Genomic DNA, 18,639 nt, shown 5'->3' with positions numbered 1-18,639 from the left:
TAAAACTTTTTTGATCCTCAGGATTGAACCCAGGTGCTTCCACATCATAGGCACCAGGAAGCACTCTTAAAGGCATCGGCTCTGGCCCTCCCCAACCTGGAATGTCCATTTCTTCTCTACGCAACTGAGAATAAGGGCCAGGCATTAGGGGTTTTGGGACAGATGGAGGGGTCCCACTTTTGCCCCAGTAGCTTATCTCTAAACAGCTTAATACCACCATCTGGGACTGGCAACCTTGTCTCTGTGCTCTGGCCACTACCACTGGCTCAAGAGGGACTCAAGCTCACTTTGGATCAGCTCATCTCTGTCCTTTCCCCCCACCAGCTTAAGTAACCCACATCTCTTGCCAATCTATCTCCCTCTAAACTACAACTCTTCCATGTCACGTTTCTTGAAAACCCCTTGCCCACCCTTGATTCCTGCCCTCCTCCCAATCCAGCTTCCTGCCTCCCTTCCAGTGAACCACTCACTCACTCGTGCTTGGAAACTCTTCAGAAATTCTCCTATGAGGATCCCCTAATTTCCCAGATCTCCTACCAAACCCAACCCTAACTTGGTTTATGGATAGAAGTTTAACTCTCACCCCAACGGTGTCCCACAGGCCATAGTATTATTCACAGATGTCATTGAGTCAGGACTCCTACCACTTGGAACCATGTCACAAAAAGCCAAACTTGTGACACTCACCAGGGCCCTAATTTTTGCCAAGGACAAGCTTTTCCTCCAACATCCCTCCCCTCTACATGACTATTTACCTGCCTTCACCCTTCTAAGGAAACTACTCAGGGAACATGCTGACCAGATTATTCCCCAGGCTTCTAAAGGCCAAATTGACCACCCACTTTAACCTGGAGATCATGCCTACCTACAGATTCACACCCAACAGAAAAGAGTGAAGGAAACCCTCCGGCCACGTTGGTCCTCACCTGGTGATCCTGTCTACCCTGACACCAGCCAAGCTCTCAGGACAACCTGGTTGGATTCACGTCTCCAAATTAAAACTGGCCAAGGAACACAGAAAGCACCAGGCCACCAGTATCGGGTCTCTTAAATTAAAAATCTTGAACCCCACATCAGCCACTCCCCACTACACCTACCCACTGTGCTTCTATAAATTTGAAATAAGACAAAGATAATGTATAGATAATCTTAAAATTTCTAAGGTCATAGCTTAGTCAACTAGTCTAAGAATGTCTAGTCAAGGTTTATTTAAGGATGTTGCCCAAGCTCTGTTTATAAAGCACATGGTAATTAAAAGTACCAGACTGGTGTAAGTAACCTTGTTGGGTGTTTAATAGCCAGACTCTAAGGCCTATATTAATCTGGTCAGATGGACTTAAAGGGACAAATTTTCGTTCCTTGCCCTCCAAGGTGAAACAAGCTCCAGGGGCTATGGAGCATCTCTAAAAATGTCCTGTAACCTGTCCTCTTGTTCAAGGAGGCCATGGAGACCCCAGAAGAGGGACTTGAACCAGTGTCCAGTCTGCAAAGAGGAGGGTCAACACAGAGGAAACATTTCCTCCATGCTTCCAAGAGAAGCCCTGATCAAGCAGGACCTCTTGACTTATCTTCACATAGATGGAACCAGTAAAAGAAAAGCCTGAGGAGCCAGGGGCTCCCCCCAAAGCCCTTGTGACCCCCGAGGTCCAAATCCTCATACGACCTTAAATTGGTTTATTTGGGCCAACAGTATGGTCTTAAACACCCAAAAGGAAAGTATAACCAAAAATTAAAGTCATCAGTATATTTTAAGTGTTCAAGGGATTACACAATCCAGACATTAGACATAAATTCTTATGTTATTTAGGCAATTATCTCTCATTGATGATTTTGTTCCTAATAAGACAACGCTACTCAGATGTAAGACTTCAGATCTCAGTCTGCAATATTGTAGTGCCCACCTACAGCTAAGGGAGGCAACCCACTATTGTTCTAGCCAAAAAAATTAAATGATGGCCAAATTTGTTTTCTCTCCCTATCTAGAAGCCTTTGAGAGGGAACTGACACTGATTCTAGCCACTCCAACAGCTATCAAAATGCCTGAAAACAAATCCTGAGTCCATCACTCTCAAGTTCAGCCCTGAAAAAGAAAAAAAAAAAAAAAAAGAAAAACAAATTATTACCTTGGTGCTAACCATTGCTCCTTGCCTCTTCAGATATTTTCAGGACCAAATCCAAAAACTAACTCTTACTAATTTTAATCAGTTGTTACTTTCCTTCCCTCCACATGTACACAAGCGCCCGTCAACCATTGAGGACCCTGTTGAGATGCATGAAGAGGGAGCCCTGCTATCTGATCGACCCCTAATCCAGCCCCCCCGCACGTTGACCCTGTCCAGCAGGAAGAAGCAAGATGTCAATGGCGCCCCCTATCCTATAACACAAATGGCTGGAATGTTAAGGTTCAGATAGCCCTGCCCCCTCACCAACAGGGCCTCACAGACTTCACAAGCCCCCAAGAAAAGGGAACCGAGTTGATAAGCACCCTGATCTTTGAAGTCAAGAAAAGCAGACTTTTCTCCACTGTTTGGCCAACACAGCAGGCTTCCCCTTTGATCTCTAAAGGGGCAGGTTTTAACAGTCCTGCTCTCCTGCTTCCCACTGCCCAACTTTAAAAAAAATATATCTTCCCGCCTTGGGCACCCCCCAGAAGGCTCCCCCTTAAAAAGGCCCCAGCTCATGACCTGGGACAGACATTTTCCCGGCCCAGAAGGGAATCTGTCCCATGTGTGACTTTGCTAATAAACTCTATTCCAATGGAGTTTTATCCGTGTCCTGGTGCTTTCTCCAGATCAACCGGATTCATCCATAGGCTACTTTATCAACAACCATCCATAACTTCAGTTCCAGTGGATCAGATACCCTCTTCTGACCTCTGTGGGCACTGAACAACATGGGTGCACTTACACACATGTAGGCAATACACTCATACATATAAAATAAAAAATAAAATAAAATAAAATAAAAGATACATGTGCTTCAGTTTGAAAATCCTTAGAGATTAGGAAACTAATAAGGTGCGGTGGGTGGTGGTTCATGGAGGGGCAGTAAAATGCAGTGATAAAAATGGGTAGAAGAATGATTCACTTGAATGAGGCATGGGAAATGTTTTAAGAATGATAAAATGTTTTGCATTTTAACTATCTTAATCAGTAAACTAGAACTCATTAAAATATCATTAAATCATACGTTTAGTACAAAACTTAGAAGAGTGACTTAAAATAAATAATTTCATTGCAAAAAGGAAGAGGAGAGTTCACTATCCTATACCTGGAGGAGCACAAGACCCAGGTCCTTAATGTACCCAAACTGCAGGATCACGTACTATCACAGACCATCTCGGAAAACACATAGCTAACAGAGACAAAAGTCCTGTGGTACCAAGATTAGAAACAGGAATGCCACCATCTTGGATATGGAAAACAAGAACTTAACGATGACAGGAAAAGAGGCCTCTTAATATTTATCAGGAAAGAGGAAGGTGACCTGGGTGTCACAGAATCACAAACACTGTGGGTGAAACTGCATCCATTTGAAAGGAGTTAGGTTTGCCTACTAATAGTAAGATCACTTCATCTTTTTCCTGTAACTACTGATACCAAGTGCCGGTCTATTATCTATTATTGCTGTTTTCTTATTAGAGCCCAGGCAAAGAGAGATTCTAATAACTTCTTGGGTTCTCAGTTTGTTCATGCTGTTCATTAGAACACTTCATGTATTGTTGGAATGAATTTCCACTTCACATGAAATAATATCCCAAATCCGTAACATGGCTTGCAAAGCTGTCGAAGACGTCTCTCTTTCTATCTCTGCGTCTTCTCCCTGCCACTCTCCCATGATTCATCCCCAGGCATGAACACTAGACGTTTAGCTCCACATGATGGAGTGTAAGCTCTGTCAGGGTTCAGATGCATTATTTCCCTCTTTGGTCCACTCCTTACATCCCTCTTTCTGTGGCTAATGCTCAGCTATCTGGCATCAGCTCCATGGACTTTGTTAGAGATGACTTTCACAATGGTCCAGAGTCTCAGATTTCTGCTGTTATCCACTCAGTGTGGGAGGAAGAATGATGCCAGCTCAAAGGAATCTAAGTCCGGCTGTCTGGAATCTGTAAATGTGATAGTCTATGTGACAAAGTGAAATTAAGGTTTTATTTCAGTGTATTGGTGCTACTATAAAAAAACGCTGTCTCCTGAGTGGCTTGTAAATAGCATAAGCTTATTTCTCACAATTCTGGAAGCTAGAAGTCCAGGAACAAGGCAAATTGAATGGTTGGTGATGGCCCCCTTTCTAGTTAAAAACTGGTGTGATGGTTGCTATTCATTGTCAACTTGACTAGATTTGTAATCACCTAGGAAACAGTGAGGCAGACTCCTGGGTACATATGTTGAGTGTTTCCAGAAGGGATGAACTGAGAGGGAATTTCCCCAAATGTGGGTGGTGCCATACCATTGGCTGTGAGTCTGAGAGGGAAAAGGGAGAAAGTGATCCGAGCCAGCATTCCCTTGTCTCCGTTTCCTGGCCTGCTTCACCATAGCTTGGCCTCCACGATGACTGAATCCTTTGAAGCTGTAAGCTAGAATAAATCATTTCTCCTTCAAGATTTTTGTGTGTCAACAAAGAGAAAAGGAATTAATACAGACTGCATCTTCCAGTTGTCACCTCTTTTTTTATATATATTTTATTGTTTTTTATTTTATGTGTACGCTTGTATTGCCTGCATGTAGGTAAGTATACCCATGTCGTGCAATGCCCGTGAGGACAGAAGAGGCTGTTGGATCCCCTGGAACTGGAGTTATGGACAGTTGTTAACTACCATGTGGGTGCTGGGATTCGAACCGGGTCTTCTGCAAGAACAACCAGTGAGCAATTAACCACTGAGCAATTTCTCTAGTCCCTAGTTGTCACCTCTTATGCTGGAAGGGATAAAAGCACTCTCTCAGTTCTCTGTTATAAGTGCATTAATTCCACTCACAGGATGTCTCTTTCATGATCTAGTCACCTCCCACAAACCCTATCTTCCAAGGCCAGCTCACTGCTCAATAGACTTAGTATATGAATGGGGGCCATAAACATTCAGACCCTAGCAGGTTGCATATGGAATTAAGTTTGTTAATCAGTTGACAAGATAGGAAGACATTCCCTAGTATTTATTGTGCTCAAAGATTCTTTAAAATAGAAGGGGCGGAAGAGGAAGTAAGGATGATGCAAATCTAAAGGAATGATAAGGATGTGGAAGTATTTGTTACTTTGATTTGGTTATTATGTGGTACTCATATACTGAATTACCACACAGTAAGCACTTCATACTTATGGACAAATATTATGCATCAATTTAAAATAAAATACAAACACATACATGTAAGTACGTAGACATTTATGAATGTGCTATTGATTTCTGCTTTATTTTATTTCAGCATAAACATCTCTATAATCTAAGCAGATGCGGGTGACTTTAACAGTATTCCTATCCTGCGGTTCTCACCAGACTTATGTTTGCAATAAAAGCAATAAGAGTTCCAGCCTGGGTATCTGGTGAATTTGCTGTTGTTTGCGACTCTGTGAGGACTCCAGGCTGCTTGTGATAGAATGTCCTGGCTGCCTCTGAGACTGCTGCTGACCTTATTGATCAATCACTCCCAGGTCAGCCACTCCTGGAATCAGGGGGAACTGTTTGAGACAGGCTGTTGTTTGAGATAGCCTGTAGTGCTTGAGCAAGTGGCTCCCGAAAATGAGAACCGAAGACCCCTTCGGCTGCATCTGTTGCTCATGCCCTAGCCCCTGTGTGCTCTCTAGCTCCCCCATTCACAGCACGGTTGCTTCCGGCCTGCGGGAAAGCTGCTGTCACTTGCACTGTTTAAATAAATGTAGTCTTGTTCCGCTGAAGGTCTGGCACTGGCCTAGTTTCCTGACTCTGCTTTTCTTCCCACTCTCTAAATTCTAGCACGTGTTAAATATATATGTGTTTGTGTCGCTCAAGGGCTGGCGCTGGCGTAGTGTCCTCTCTCTCTTTTTCTTCCCACTCTCTAAATACTATCAGAGAGAGAGAGAGAGAGAGAGAGAGAGAGAGAGAGAGAGAGAGAGAGAGAGAGAGAGATTGAGTGAGTGGATGGGTAGAGGATGAAGCACATCCCTCCAGGAGGCTGTAAAAGCTCCTGATAAACACTGTCAATCTCTTCATTCACTTTTTGGCACAGAATGGGCACTCACAGAATGGAAGAGGATAGACAGAGGGAACAACAGTGGACACTGGGAGTCTCTGGGTTTGCCGTGGAACTTGAACTGTGGGTGTATAGAAGAGATGAGTAAGAAGCAGCAGATTCCCTTATGTTGGAACATTTCTTGAAATAAACAGAAATAAGTCAGAAATCCAGAGGCCAGATTTGGGGGCAGAGCACTCAGGGTTAGATAAGTTAGAGTGAGCAGGACAGGCAGTGACTCAACGCCAGCTGACTCACTGAGTTGGAAGAGGAGAGTCCTCCTCTAGCCTTGGGTCACCAAAGTGAAAGCGTCTGATGGCATTGCGTAACCGTCACTCTGACAGCCCAGGTAACCGCAGTGGGAGCAGTCTCCCGCCCACCAGTACCAGGGCCAGATGCCAAATGAACGAAGCCCCTTTCTGCCCTCCTGGCTCTGCGAACAGCCTCTGCCTCAGGAGGGAAAAAGGAAGAATCACTAAGACAGCACAGCACACAGTAAGGAGTGGGTGAAAGGAGATTTAATGAAGGCATAACAGAACCGAGTCAATGTTTTCACTTTAGGTCTCTCTTCAGATGAACTCTGAGCACACACATTTGCCCAGGTCCTCAGCTGGACTCAGAGGCCCCAAGTTTGTGGGAGGGGGAGCTTCATATAACTCGATTTTAGGGTGTAACTGAGAGAGGAACTGTGACTCAATGCTGATGTAAGACAAGGACTCAAGCAGAATGTGGAGGGCTCAACAGCCCTGCTCAAGGCAAGGCTGTGGACCATGTTACTTCTGCTAAGATGGAGCAAGAGTGATGATGGAGGGGCAGAGCTCAGGGACAGCAGGGTGGCAGGGCTAAGGTGCCTTGGGGTGGCAGGGCTCAGGTGCCTTGGGGTGGCAGGGCTCAGGAGCCTTGGGGTGGCAGGGCTCAGGTGCCTTGGGGTGGCAGGGCTCAGGTACCTTGGGGTGGCAGGGCTCAGGAACCTTGGGGTGGCAGGGCTCAGGGGCCTTGGGGTGGCAGGGCACACGAACCTTGGGGTGGCAGGGGTGGGGCTTGGGGTGGCAGGGCTCAGGAACCTTGGGGTGGCAGGGCTCAGTTGCCTTGGGGTGGCAGGGCTCAGGAACCTTGGGGTGGCAGGGCTCAGGAGCCTTGGGGTGGCAGGGCTCAGGAACCTTGGTATCACAGGGCTCCTTGGTTTTGGGGACACATGGCTCCTGAGGTGGTGGCTGGCAAGGCTGCTTCACCTGCTGCTGCTGCTGCAGCTGAGGAGGAGCTGTGCAGGGCTGCTTCTGCTGGTGAGAACTCATGCTTCAACAATGGCTGCCCTAGAGACAGAACAGATGGTCTGAGGAGGGAATGACTTGACAAGAAGCGGCTCTCAATGCCACTTCCAAGTTCTTAAGTAGCAAAGGCTTTTCTTGATCTCTCAACCACAAAGGATACTTTGAGGAGAAACTTAAAGACCAGCTATTCTGAGCTATTCTGTTCCGTTGTGTAACGCCTTTCCAAGTGCTCTCTCTTTCTACGTATTATAAAGTACAGTTAGCAACACAGGAAGAGGGCTTCTAGTAGGAAAGTGAGATGTGTAGTATCAAGTCAAGTAGAAATGTGATGGCATGTGGACGACCACAGCAACATAACCACAGCTTGCTGTGCATTTTCAATAAATAGGAAGTGTCACCACCTGTAGGAGGGCTGTGGCCTTCCAGAATGCCACACGATCACACACGTCTCACACTGCTTGCCCCACACGCTCTTCTTATTCCATCTGCTCAGAGTCACCCAGCCATGGCAGATCGCCTCATAACGGCACTCCGGGGCAGCTTTTCTGGATCAAGCGCCTCAAAAATCTCCTCTGTCTTCCCAAACTGCTGTGGCACTTGCCCTGGCCACCTGGTGCTGATCTCCCACTGTGTGTTTTAGTGCTTATTCTCCCAAATGAATTGCAGTTTATGGAGCAAATTCCTTTTTATCTAAATTTTTCAGCAGTACAAAGTGCCATATTTAACAAACTCTTTCAAAAATTATTGTTCAAATAATAAAATTCTCAGGATTAAAGTTATAGAGAAAGAAATTATACCATCAAAAGACCTATAAGCCTGTGTTCCACTTCCTATCCTACAACAACTCTGGGCCACAAACACAGTAAGGATGGGTGAGACAAAGCCAGTTATGTCTAAAGTTCCTTCAACTACTTTACAAACACAATTTCTAGGGTCTATAATTCTAATGGACTGTCTTCATGGCTATGAATAAATTTCAATGACGAAGGAAAAAACAGAAAACACAACCTGATGCCAAGGATGTTCCAATAAAAGTCAGATTGCTGCCTAGAGCAAGTGGTAAAATTTTCCAAGCAGAGAGACTCACCTGGTGTGCAGAGGAAAACAGGCAACGTGGTCCGCTTGAATCTGAGGTGGCACCCTCGGCAAACTCTTTTTATATAGAGAACAAGCCCTGCCTCCAGGAAACAGGACCTATTTGGGGCTATCGTGTCTTCACTCTTTCTGTCAGAAATGAGTCACCCGAGGCCCTGGTTCATATTTTGTGATGGAGCCAACTTTTCTCATTATTTTTTTTTAAATTTTGCACTTGCTCACAGTTATGTCACCTGAGCTTTATTCCTGAAGAGTGTAAACACTTAGGTGTAGTGTTTACAGGGAGGGTGATGTGGGCTAAAGAGCAAGGGGGAAGTTCCAGGACAGCAGGAATCAGAAGTCCCTTCTTACGGATGGTACTGTCCCTTAGCACAGATGAAAGGGGCTCTGTTCCATGCTTTGGCCACAATGGAACGCTGCATTAGGCTTTACCTGCTAGGATACATGAGACCTTCTGAAATCATGACCCCAAGCAAATTCTTCTTCCACTATGTTGTTTTAAAAACATTTGGGATTAGAGAGAGGCTTAAAAGCACTTTTATTATTCCAAAGGACCCAAGTTTGGTTCCCAGCAATGTGGTTCATGACTACCTGTAACTCCAGCTTCACATACATTGACACCCCCTTCTGGCCTCTGTGGGCACCATACACACACACACACACACACACACACACATACACACACATACACACACAAACACACACACACAATAAATATTTTAAAAATTTAAACAAATACATGTAATAATTTTTAAATTTAAAAATATTTATTTTACTTTGTGTGTGTGCATGCATATGTGTAGGTCACAGTGTGCATGTGGAGATCAGAGGCCATCTTGCAGGAGTTGGTTTTCTCCTTCTACTGCGTGGGGACCGAACTCAGATTAGGGCTTTTTCCTACTGAGCCATCACATGAGTGGCACAGAAATATTTTTAATGGCATTTATTTATTTGTGTGTGTGTGTGTGTGTGTGTGTGTGTGTGTGTGTGTGTAGGGGGGAGGCATTAAGTTGTTTTGTCACTGTAAAAAGAGAAGTAACTAATATAGGAGTAGGGAGGAGAATGGGTTTGGAGAAGGATGGGGGGAAGGCATTCTCAGGAGTGGAGGGATCTGGTTTAAAGAGTATAGTGTAGACATTGTCATCCAGTCCATCACATCATTCAGAAAAGGGCTAATCCTCTCATTACTTAGTCAATATTAATGACTCTTGTCATTTGTTGGGAAGCAGGTTAGGCCCTGAGTCAACAGGGGAGCCCAAAGTTGAATTCAGGACATCCCCGCCCTTCTGGGACTTCCAGTTAGGAGAGATCAGTTGTGAATCCAAGAATCAGAAGCTTGATGAGAACATGGTATGGGATGGGCAGGGAAGGTCAGTATAGGTTGTGGTCGTTTGATCAAATACCTAGATTAGGGGACTGAATCTCAGGAAGTGTGTGAGGTGGTAGGAGATGACTCTGGGGTACAATGTGCACAGACAGGGAAGATGGAGTGGAACTGTGAAAATTAAGCTGAGGATTAGCAAGGACTAACTGGAGAGAGTGGTTGACCTAGATCCACCTCGAGACTTTTCTCAGTCAGAGATATAGTGGAAAATCCCTTAATAGTTTGGTTTTACCTGAACCAAAAAACAGAGTGTTTTTCATCAATTCTGGATGTCATGGATCCAGAAGGAAGAGGAAATAAAGGTGTTAAAACAAAGAGCCGTGAAATGACAGCAAATGCCATTTCTTTATTTATACAGGTCGAGATAGCGATCAGCTGATTGTTTAGAAAGCAGCCTAACATGGGGTGGGGGTGGGGAACTGTGTGTGTGAGGGGTTCTGCCAAGTCACAGAAGAAAAGTCCAGTGGAAAAAAAGAGGCTGAAACAGGAAGGGGACAAGTCTGAAAAACTTTGAGTTTAACTGGGGGACACTGAAAGAGATTGTCTTTTGAGGTAAGAAGTTCATTAGAACATTACTAATGCCATTGACAGACAGAAGCATGGCAGGAGCTCTGAGGAGAGATCAGACTCACACAGTGGAGTGGGAGTCCCTCCTTATAGTTTTAACAGGAAGGGGTCTGGGAAGGATATTGAGAACTTTCCCTTTTTGGTCCACAATTGGCCATTGCTAGGAGTAACCACTAAGTCGTCAGCTAAAGAATGGTAAGTGATTGATAAACATCTTTCCCGATTAACCATTACTGAGGGTCAATAAGGTGGAGAAGGAATCTAGAGAAATAAATTTAGTTCTAGAAAATTAGTTACAGGAATTGTCGTGGTTTAGTCAAGATGGAAGTGCTTTACAAAAGTGGCTTGGCTTTAATGAAAAAGGTCTCATTTGGTATTTAACTAGCATCAGCTGCCAAAGTCAGCTGGCTAGGCTGGAAGCTCTTGGATTGCTAATGTTAGTGACGGTTGACTTGGGTTCCTTAAAATTAGGCTGGGATGAAAATGTGTGGGGAAACCTGGAGAGATGGCACAGTGGGTATAAAGGACTTGCCACCAAGCCTGACAAACTGAGTTGATTTCAGGGACCCACATGGTGAAAGAAGAGAAATGGCTCTTTGTGTAAAAAAATTGTTTTTATTTATTATTTTTATTTTATGTGTGTACATGTATTACCTGCATGTAGATAAGTGCACCTGTGTTGTTCAATGCCCGAGGAGGTCAGAAGAGGCTGTCGGATCCCCTGGAACTGGAGTTATAGACAGTTGTTAGCTGCCATATGGGTGCTGGGATTTGAACCCGGGTCTTCTGCAAGAGCAACCAGTGTTCTTAACTGCTGAGCCATCTCTCCAGCCCAAGAAACAGCTCTTAAAGGTTTTCCTCTGACTTCCACATGCCACTCCTGTACCCATGTACATATGCACACACACAATAAATAAATAAGATATAAAAAATTTAAATGTATTGAGAATGAAGATACCATGGGCTTGCTCAGTAAGGAATCTTCACAAGTGTGCATTTGGGCAAGTCAACATAGGATCTGTGCCCAAGAATGGCTTTGAAGGCAGAAGATATGTTTCCTTAACATATCAATAACTTGGTTGACTTGTATTATTTTAAATATCACAATAAAAGTCATAAAAATAAATATGAGATAGCATCACATAAAGCAAATTATTGAGGAGAACATGACAAAAAATGAGCATCAACACAAAGTCGCCAGGAGAAATTGCTGTTTATACTTGTTGAACTTAGCCTCAAGATTTTCCTTGATGTTTTTGTAAGCCCACATACCAGCATGGATTTTAACAAAGGTGTACAACATTGCACTTTAAAATATTTTAATGATTAGATTAAAAATATATTTATTAATTATTTGAGAATTTTATAAAATGTATTTTGATCATATTCACCTCCAACTTCTCCCCTCATCTCCCTCCAGATCCAACCCACTACCCTACCCCCCCATTTTTATCCTTCTATTTATTATTTAATAACTCATCGACTCCAATTTTTCCTGCCCATATACTTCTTGGTGTGGAGCCATCCACTGGAATGCGGTTGACCTACCAGGAACCACATCTCCCTCTCCACACATTCAGCTGTCCATAGTGTTTCAGTTAGGCATGCTACAATGTTGACACCTTGATCTTGTGCAGGTCTTGTGTAGGCAACCACACCTGCTGTTAAGTTCAAGATGCATGAGTCCTGTCATGTCCTGAACACACTGTTTTGCTCTAATCCTCCTCTACCTCTGGCTCTTACAATCTTTCCACCCCTTCTTCCATGAGGGTCTCAGAGCCTTGGGGAGGGGATGTGATATAAATGTCCCATTTGTAGCTGAGCACTCCACTGACACTTATTCTTTACTCTTGATCATCAATGAGTTTCTGCATTAACCATCACCCACTGTACAAAGAAACTTCTCTGATGAGGACTAAGAGCTGCACTATTCTATAGGTAGAGAGACATGAATTTAGAGGGCAGTTTGATATTATGTCCATTTAGCAAAATGATAGTAGTAGGTTTGCCCCTGGGGCCAGTGAACTACCCAAACATGGGTCCTTGATCAGATTTGCTGTACCAGGCATGTGTTTCCTTCTGTGGAGTGAGTCTTAAATCCAAGCAGAAAGTGGATGGTTACCCCCATAACATCCATGCCACCACTGCACCTTTGGCCATATCTTGCCATGCCAGTCATTATTACAGTTCATAGGTCTTGCAGTCTTACAGCTGGTTAAGACTGTTAAAGACAGTTTCCCCCAAAAGCCTGCATAGAACCTTCCAGTACTATGAGAGCTAGCCATCAGGGTAGAGGCTTCCTGGTCAGTACCGATTTGATTTTTCCATGTCCTGTGACCAATGTGGGTTGTATCTTTAGCAACAGAGTCCTGCCATCAAGTTCTGGTGGGCAACCAAGTTAATGGGTACATTTTACACCATGTTTCTTTCATAATAAAAATATTCTGAAAAAGGAAATTCTAAATAATAGGAGCAATAAAATACATTCCTCCACACTCATATTATCTGGCCATTACATGGTAAATGTCTAATATCCAGAATTAGTTTCATAGTGATTCATCCTGCAGTCATCTCCAAAGTTTTCTACCGCTGAAGTCCGCAGTGATGCAAAGCCACTCAGCATATATGTGCCTAATAGGAACAAGGGGTGTCATTCTTTCTTGCCAGTTTGACAACTACTCATCACCTTGTCATGGTTTGGAAGATGGTTTTTTTCTCCTTTAGTTTCTAAGCATCTTGCTGCTCTTGCTAAATCCATTTGAAGTGCTTGTGAAACATGCAGGTTTGGCTTGTCACCTGCCTCGTATCTGTGGTATTATGGAACTGATTAAGAAATAGAGGTTGTTCTCTGGTGACTGCTGAAGTCTTTCTAAACTTTGATATTTTTTTATGCTTCTAGAAGATGGCTCTCTATTATCCCAGAACCTTTGCATATGGTCTTAGCTATCAGTCACACCCATGGTCACAATCAGGTTGTAAGAGAAGTGAGATTCTGAGCTCTGGATATGATGCAGAAACATGCCTACCTTCTTTATTTGACAATGGAATGTCTGTACTAGGTGATCTTAAAGTCGCCTTTCTCTTCTGAAATTTCATAGCTCAGCTACCTTCATTTTCTTAACTTTGCAGATAGTTATTCACTTTTCTGGATTGTGTACTCCAATCCCTTTCTTGAAACTCATCACATTTTAATCACTGAATTAAATGTTCTGTGGGTTAGTCTTGTGTAGAAAGACAATGAAAAAGGAGGACAGGGGAGATTGACCAGGAGCATATGATATGTGCATGTTTGTTTGAGAAAGGCTCAAGTATCTCAAGGCCTAGAGGAAAGTACATGCCCCAAGTGGAGGCACTATGCATCCTTCCACCATGTATAGGACTCAGATACAGGGTATGTGACAGGTGCTCAGCAAAAGGGAGCGATGCTGGAGTAAACGAGGCAGAATTTATGTAGGTGAGCACGTGAGTTTGTAAAGGTACAGGGAGTCTGAGACGGTGTGGGTCTGTATGTATCAGGGGTAGCTCCACGGAAAAATGAGAGGATGAAAAATGAGATTCAAGTATATGCAATATATCCATTAAAGGAGGTGAAGACTGAGATTCAATCATGTACAAGCAATGTATCTGCTGAATGAACTGAAGACTTCAGGGCACAGGGCTGAGGGTAAGAGGTAGCTTGAGGCAGAAAAATTGGACTTAGATATGACTTAATCCAGTACAGAGAAGAACCTTGTTCAAACTGTGGCTGTCCAAAGTGACAGGCCCTGATACCATTATACCATACCAAACACTAGCCCAGGAGTGCCTTCTAAATATCCCCCACAGCCTCCCAGAATACACAGTGACAGGGTGAATGAGATGGCATCTATGCCAACCCTTTGCAGTCTGTAGGTGGAGACCTAGGAAGGTGGAAGATTGAGCAAATACCACACAGAGCCAGGAGTGGACTTAAAAGTAATTTAATGGAGCAAAGCAGGAAACATGCATACAGAATCTTCCTATACAGAGCCCCTCTTCAGACGCATGCTGAGGACATGAAGAGCACCTAATGCACTAAGACTGCCTGCTTAACCCAGAGGCTCAGAGGACATCTGAGCACTTGAGGGAAGGCATCATGGCACATACTTTTAGAACAGAGCTGGAGAGTAGGATCACTGTGGTATCAGATTGATTACATGGTCTCAGGCAAGGAAGACACAGAAGCAGATGGGAAGAAGGTGCTCAGCAGCTGGTGCTGAGCTCTTCAGGGCCTGGCTGTGGGCTGCATTACTTTTGCTTGGTCTTCAGCTGAGTTACTTCTGGAATAACAGGAACCTTGGACTGGCTTGGCTCTGGTACCTTAGCATATCCCTGGTCAGGCATCTTGGTGTAGCCCTGCTCAGGGACCTTGGTATAGACCGGCTCTGAGACCTTCACATAGCCAGGTTCAAGGACGTTAGTAGAGCACGGCCCAGGGACTGTAGTATATCCCGGCTCAGAGATGTTGGTAGAACACGGCTCAGGAACAATGGTACAGCTTGGCTCAGGGATGTTGGTAGAGCACGGCCCAGTAACTGTGGTATATACAGGCCCAGGGATGTTGGTAGAGCATGGCCCAGTAACTGTGGTATATCCTGGCCCAGGAATATTACTAGAACATTGCCCAGTAACTGTGGTATAATCTGGGCCAGAAGTGTTGGTAGAGCATGGCCCAGTGACTGTGGTATAATCTTGCCCAAGAATGTTGGTAGATCCCGGCCCAGTAACTGTTGTATAATCTTGCCCAAGAATGTTGGTAGATCCTGGCCCAGTAACTGTGGTATAATCTTGCCCAAGAATGTTGGTAGAGCATGGCCCAGTGACTGTGGTATAATCTTGCCCAAGAATGTTGGTAGATCCCGGCCCAGTGACTGTGGTATAATCTGGCACAGGGTTGTTGGTAGAGCATGGCCCAGGAGCAGTGGTACAGCCTGACTCAGAGATGGTGGTAGAGCATGGCCCAGTGACTGTGGTATAACCTGGCCCAGGAATGTTAGTAGAGCATGGCCCAGTGACTGTGGTATAACCTGGCCCAGGAATCACAGTATATCCTGGCTCAGGGACTTTGGCATAGCTTGGCTCTGGAATCTTGGTGTTTCCTGGTTGTGGAACATTTGTGTGGCATGACTCCGTGGTTACAGAAACAAATGGTCCTTGAGGTGGAGGCTGGCAAGGCTGCTTCACCTGATGCTGTTGAGGCTGAGGGGGTGGGACAAAGGGCTGCTTTTGCTGGTAGGAACTCATGCTTCAAAGGATGCTGAACCTAAGGACAGGAAACTGGTTTAGTAGTTTTGAGGAGAAAAGCAGAATACAAGTTTAAGAACAAATATCTCTCATTGTCCTTCCCTTCATGTGTCAGGGACTTTTTTTTTAATCTTCCTGAGTTGTATGTCCTAGGATACTTTGATGCTTTCCTTGTTTACTTTTAAGGCAATATATTAAGGGGATTTGTCCATCTCAATATGAGTAGAGTCTTTCTCTTTGATTCTTTTCTCCATGTTTTTAAAAACCTACTCATAAACCCCGTAACAGAACACAGCAGCTCAAATATGCAGCAGGCTCCTGGGATTGAGGTGAGATCCCAGGTTTTCAATAATTTGAGAGGATGGTAGGGCAAAAAAATCCAGAATCAAACTCCTGTGGAAAAACTCTCATGTAAACGTCTTGAACCTTCAAATTCATATGTGAGCCCCAAGGCACATCCTTTCCTCCACACTTATTTTCTGGAAGGTTCCTACTGTATTGCTGTTTGTTCATACAGGCTCATCTATCATGGCTGGTCTGTGTTTCTGCCAGATCCCAAGCCACCTTCCTTCTTTTGTGCTAGCAAGGACCTGCCTCCTCTATTTCCGGCAATCACTTTCCATGCTGTATGGTAGAAAATGAAACCCATGTATTCTACTCATTGATGGATTATAGGTTCATGGAGTAAAGAGGAATTTAGGATTTTAGCATTGTGCAGCACTTTTGGTAATGAAAATTCTCAAAAAAAATTAGAGGGCAATAATAACATCACCAAAATGCCTGGGCAGGATTCCCATGCATGACTTCCTGCGAACTTAATGCCTCTCTTTACAGAAATCGCTCCCCTTTTCTGATTCTAAGCCCATGTCTGTGATCCGAGTGGTAAATTAAAATACCTGCTGTAAAGATGAAGTCAATAAGTCTTCAGGGTGTTAAGAGATCCCAATCAAGATAAAATATCACAGGGAGAATGTTAAAAAGTTTCAAATGGGGTGGGGGACTGGAGAGGTGGTTCGGTGGTTAAGAGCACTGACCGCTCTTGCAGAGGACCCGGGTTCAAGTCCCAGCACCCACATGGCAGCTAACAACTCTAGTTCCAAGGGATCCTGCACCCTCTTCTGACCACCATGGTCATTGCATGACACCAGTGTGCTTGCACACAAGCAGGCAGTACACTCATACACAGAAAATAAATTAATAAATGAAATATTAAGAGAAAGAAGCTCCGCATGGGGAGTCTTACCTCGGAGGCTGAAGCGCTCTGGATGCTCTGATCTGTTGAGGAGTCTCTGGCCAGCTGGAGTTTTATACAGAAAACAAGCCCTTCCTAAAGGAAGTGGATTTTTGGAGAGCTGCTCTATCTTCATTCCAGCTTTTGTAATGAAAATCTCTGGCTTAACATTTTCTTCCTGCTTGCTGTCTGACAGTGATGTCACCTGGCCTGTCTCCACTGTCCACCCTTATGATGTGGCTGCAATGGGCACTAGACTTCCTTGAGGTGATGCATTAAATCAAGAAGACGTGCTAGACTCTGAGCCAGAAATATCCATGCTCTTTTGCCACAACCCTAGCCTTTCGTTCCAATTAATCCTGTTCAGCTTTTTCAGTTTGAAGTGGATGTAGAGGTATTTCTGGTTCTTCTGAAAGGTTGTAGAGTGAAGGGGATGAAGAAATCATGCATCAGTGGAGCCAGGCCTGGGGAGGGGAAGTGAAATATCTGCTAAAATACCTGCTTTGGAAATCAGTTGATTTTACTCTGGAGGAATGAATCCCTTACAATGCCAGGATGACTTCTTTAAATTGAGCTTTCTTTTATTAACACTTAATAATATGTACCTTTATAAGGTCCAAAATGATGATTTGCTTCATATAAACATTGGGTAAAATTGTTATCAGTTATTTATGTCACTTTAGATTTTTTATTACTTCTTAATGACAAATGCATTCATTTCAAAATCCTCCTTTTTAGTTATTTTGAAATATACTCTATATTCTGTTAACTGTATTTACCCTGCTGTGCCATTGAACACCCCATGCCTATGACTCGTCCCAGTCTCTGTTATGCATAGTTCTACTTCAACATCTATAAGCCCATGTGTTTTAGATTTTGAATATGAATGAAATCGTGTAGTGTTTGTGATTCTTCACCTATTTTGCTCACCATAGTGATTTCCAATTTCATCCATCAGGTCACAGATGATAGGAGTCATCCTTTATTATGGCCACATACTACCATCATGTATGTACATCTTGTTTCCTCTATGCATTCATTGTGAATAGGGCTGGTAGACTTTACAGCACAGGGAGGGGTCTCTTTGATATGTTGATTTCCTTTCTCAGGTGGACATGCACAGTAGTGGGATTGCAATTGCAGGTTGGTAAGGTAGTCCTAAATTTAGCTTTTTATTTTTCCGTAATGGCTGTAGTGATTTACAGTCCTACTAACAATGTGTGAGTATTTTCCTTTCTCTGTATCCTGGCAGCATTTTTTATTTATTTATTTATTTTTTAATTAGAAGAAGCATTTCATTACAACAGCATTAACCTATTCAATAACATTTTTCTGAGCTAGGGAACATCTCTTTCAAAATTGGCTGTACATTTTTAGGTTTACAGATGAATTATTACGCTTATACAATCTTTTACTCATTATAAACTCTATAAGACATAAAATTAAATGAGGTTTTAACATTTAAAAAAGATCTCCACTTCGTTGTTAAAATACACAGTTTCAGCATTTTTTTTTTTTTTTTGTCTTCCTGATAATAGTCATTTTTACTGGGCTGAGGTGAAATCTTGTGGTTTGGTTTTCTCTGGTGGCTGGGATGCTGAACTTTTCCTCATTTTTCATGTATCTTCA

General features: G+C 43.6%; 2 protein-coding genes across 2 annotated transcripts; both read right to left on the bottom strand.

Annotated features, from left to right (window-relative positions):
• Positions 1-6,841: 6,841 nt before the first annotated feature.
• On the bottom strand, positions 6,842-8,616 carry LOC103734093 (cornifin-B). Its single transcript, XM_017798113.2, is given in 3 exon segments — positions 6,842-7,195; positions 7,265-7,513; positions 8,559-8,616. Coding segments are annotated over 2 exon segments (444 nt in total). The 5' UTR covers positions 7,496-7,513; positions 8,559-8,616; the 3' UTR covers positions 6,842-6,982.
• Positions 8,617-14,781: 6,165 nt separating this feature from the next.
• On the bottom strand, positions 14,782-15,779 carry LOC103734092 (small proline-rich protein 3-like). The gene is made up of 2 exons (XM_008832976.2): positions 15,515-15,779; positions 14,782-15,226 (listed from the first exon to the last, which is right to left on the bottom strand). Exons 1-2 carry the CDS (start codon positions 15,777-15,779, stop codon positions 14,784-14,786), a joined length of 708 nt encoding a protein of 235 aa, XP_008831198.1. The 3' UTR covers positions 14,782-14,783.
• Positions 15,780-18,639: the final 2,860 nt, after the last annotated feature.

The sequence above is a fragment of the Nannospalax galili genome, unplaced genomic scaffold, assembly GCF_000622305.1.
Source record: "Nannospalax galili isolate Female #2095 unplaced genomic scaffold, S.galili_v1.0 scaffold416, whole genome shotgun sequence".
Lineage (NCBI taxonomy): Eukaryota > Metazoa > Chordata > Mammalia > Rodentia > Spalacidae > Nannospalax > Nannospalax galili.
This window is presented reverse-complemented; position numbering and strand designations above follow the sequence as displayed.

Excerpts from the sequence above, each read along its gene's own strand:
- LOC103734092 (XM_008832976.2), bottom strand. The coding sequence starts at position 15,779 with ATGAGTTCCTACCAGCAAAAGCAGCCCTTTGTCCCACCCCCTCAGCCT. Across the intron at positions 15,227-15,514 it reads TACTAACATTCCTGGGCCAG|ATTATACCACAGTCACTGGG; the intron begins GTTATACCACAG and ends TTCTTGGGCAAG.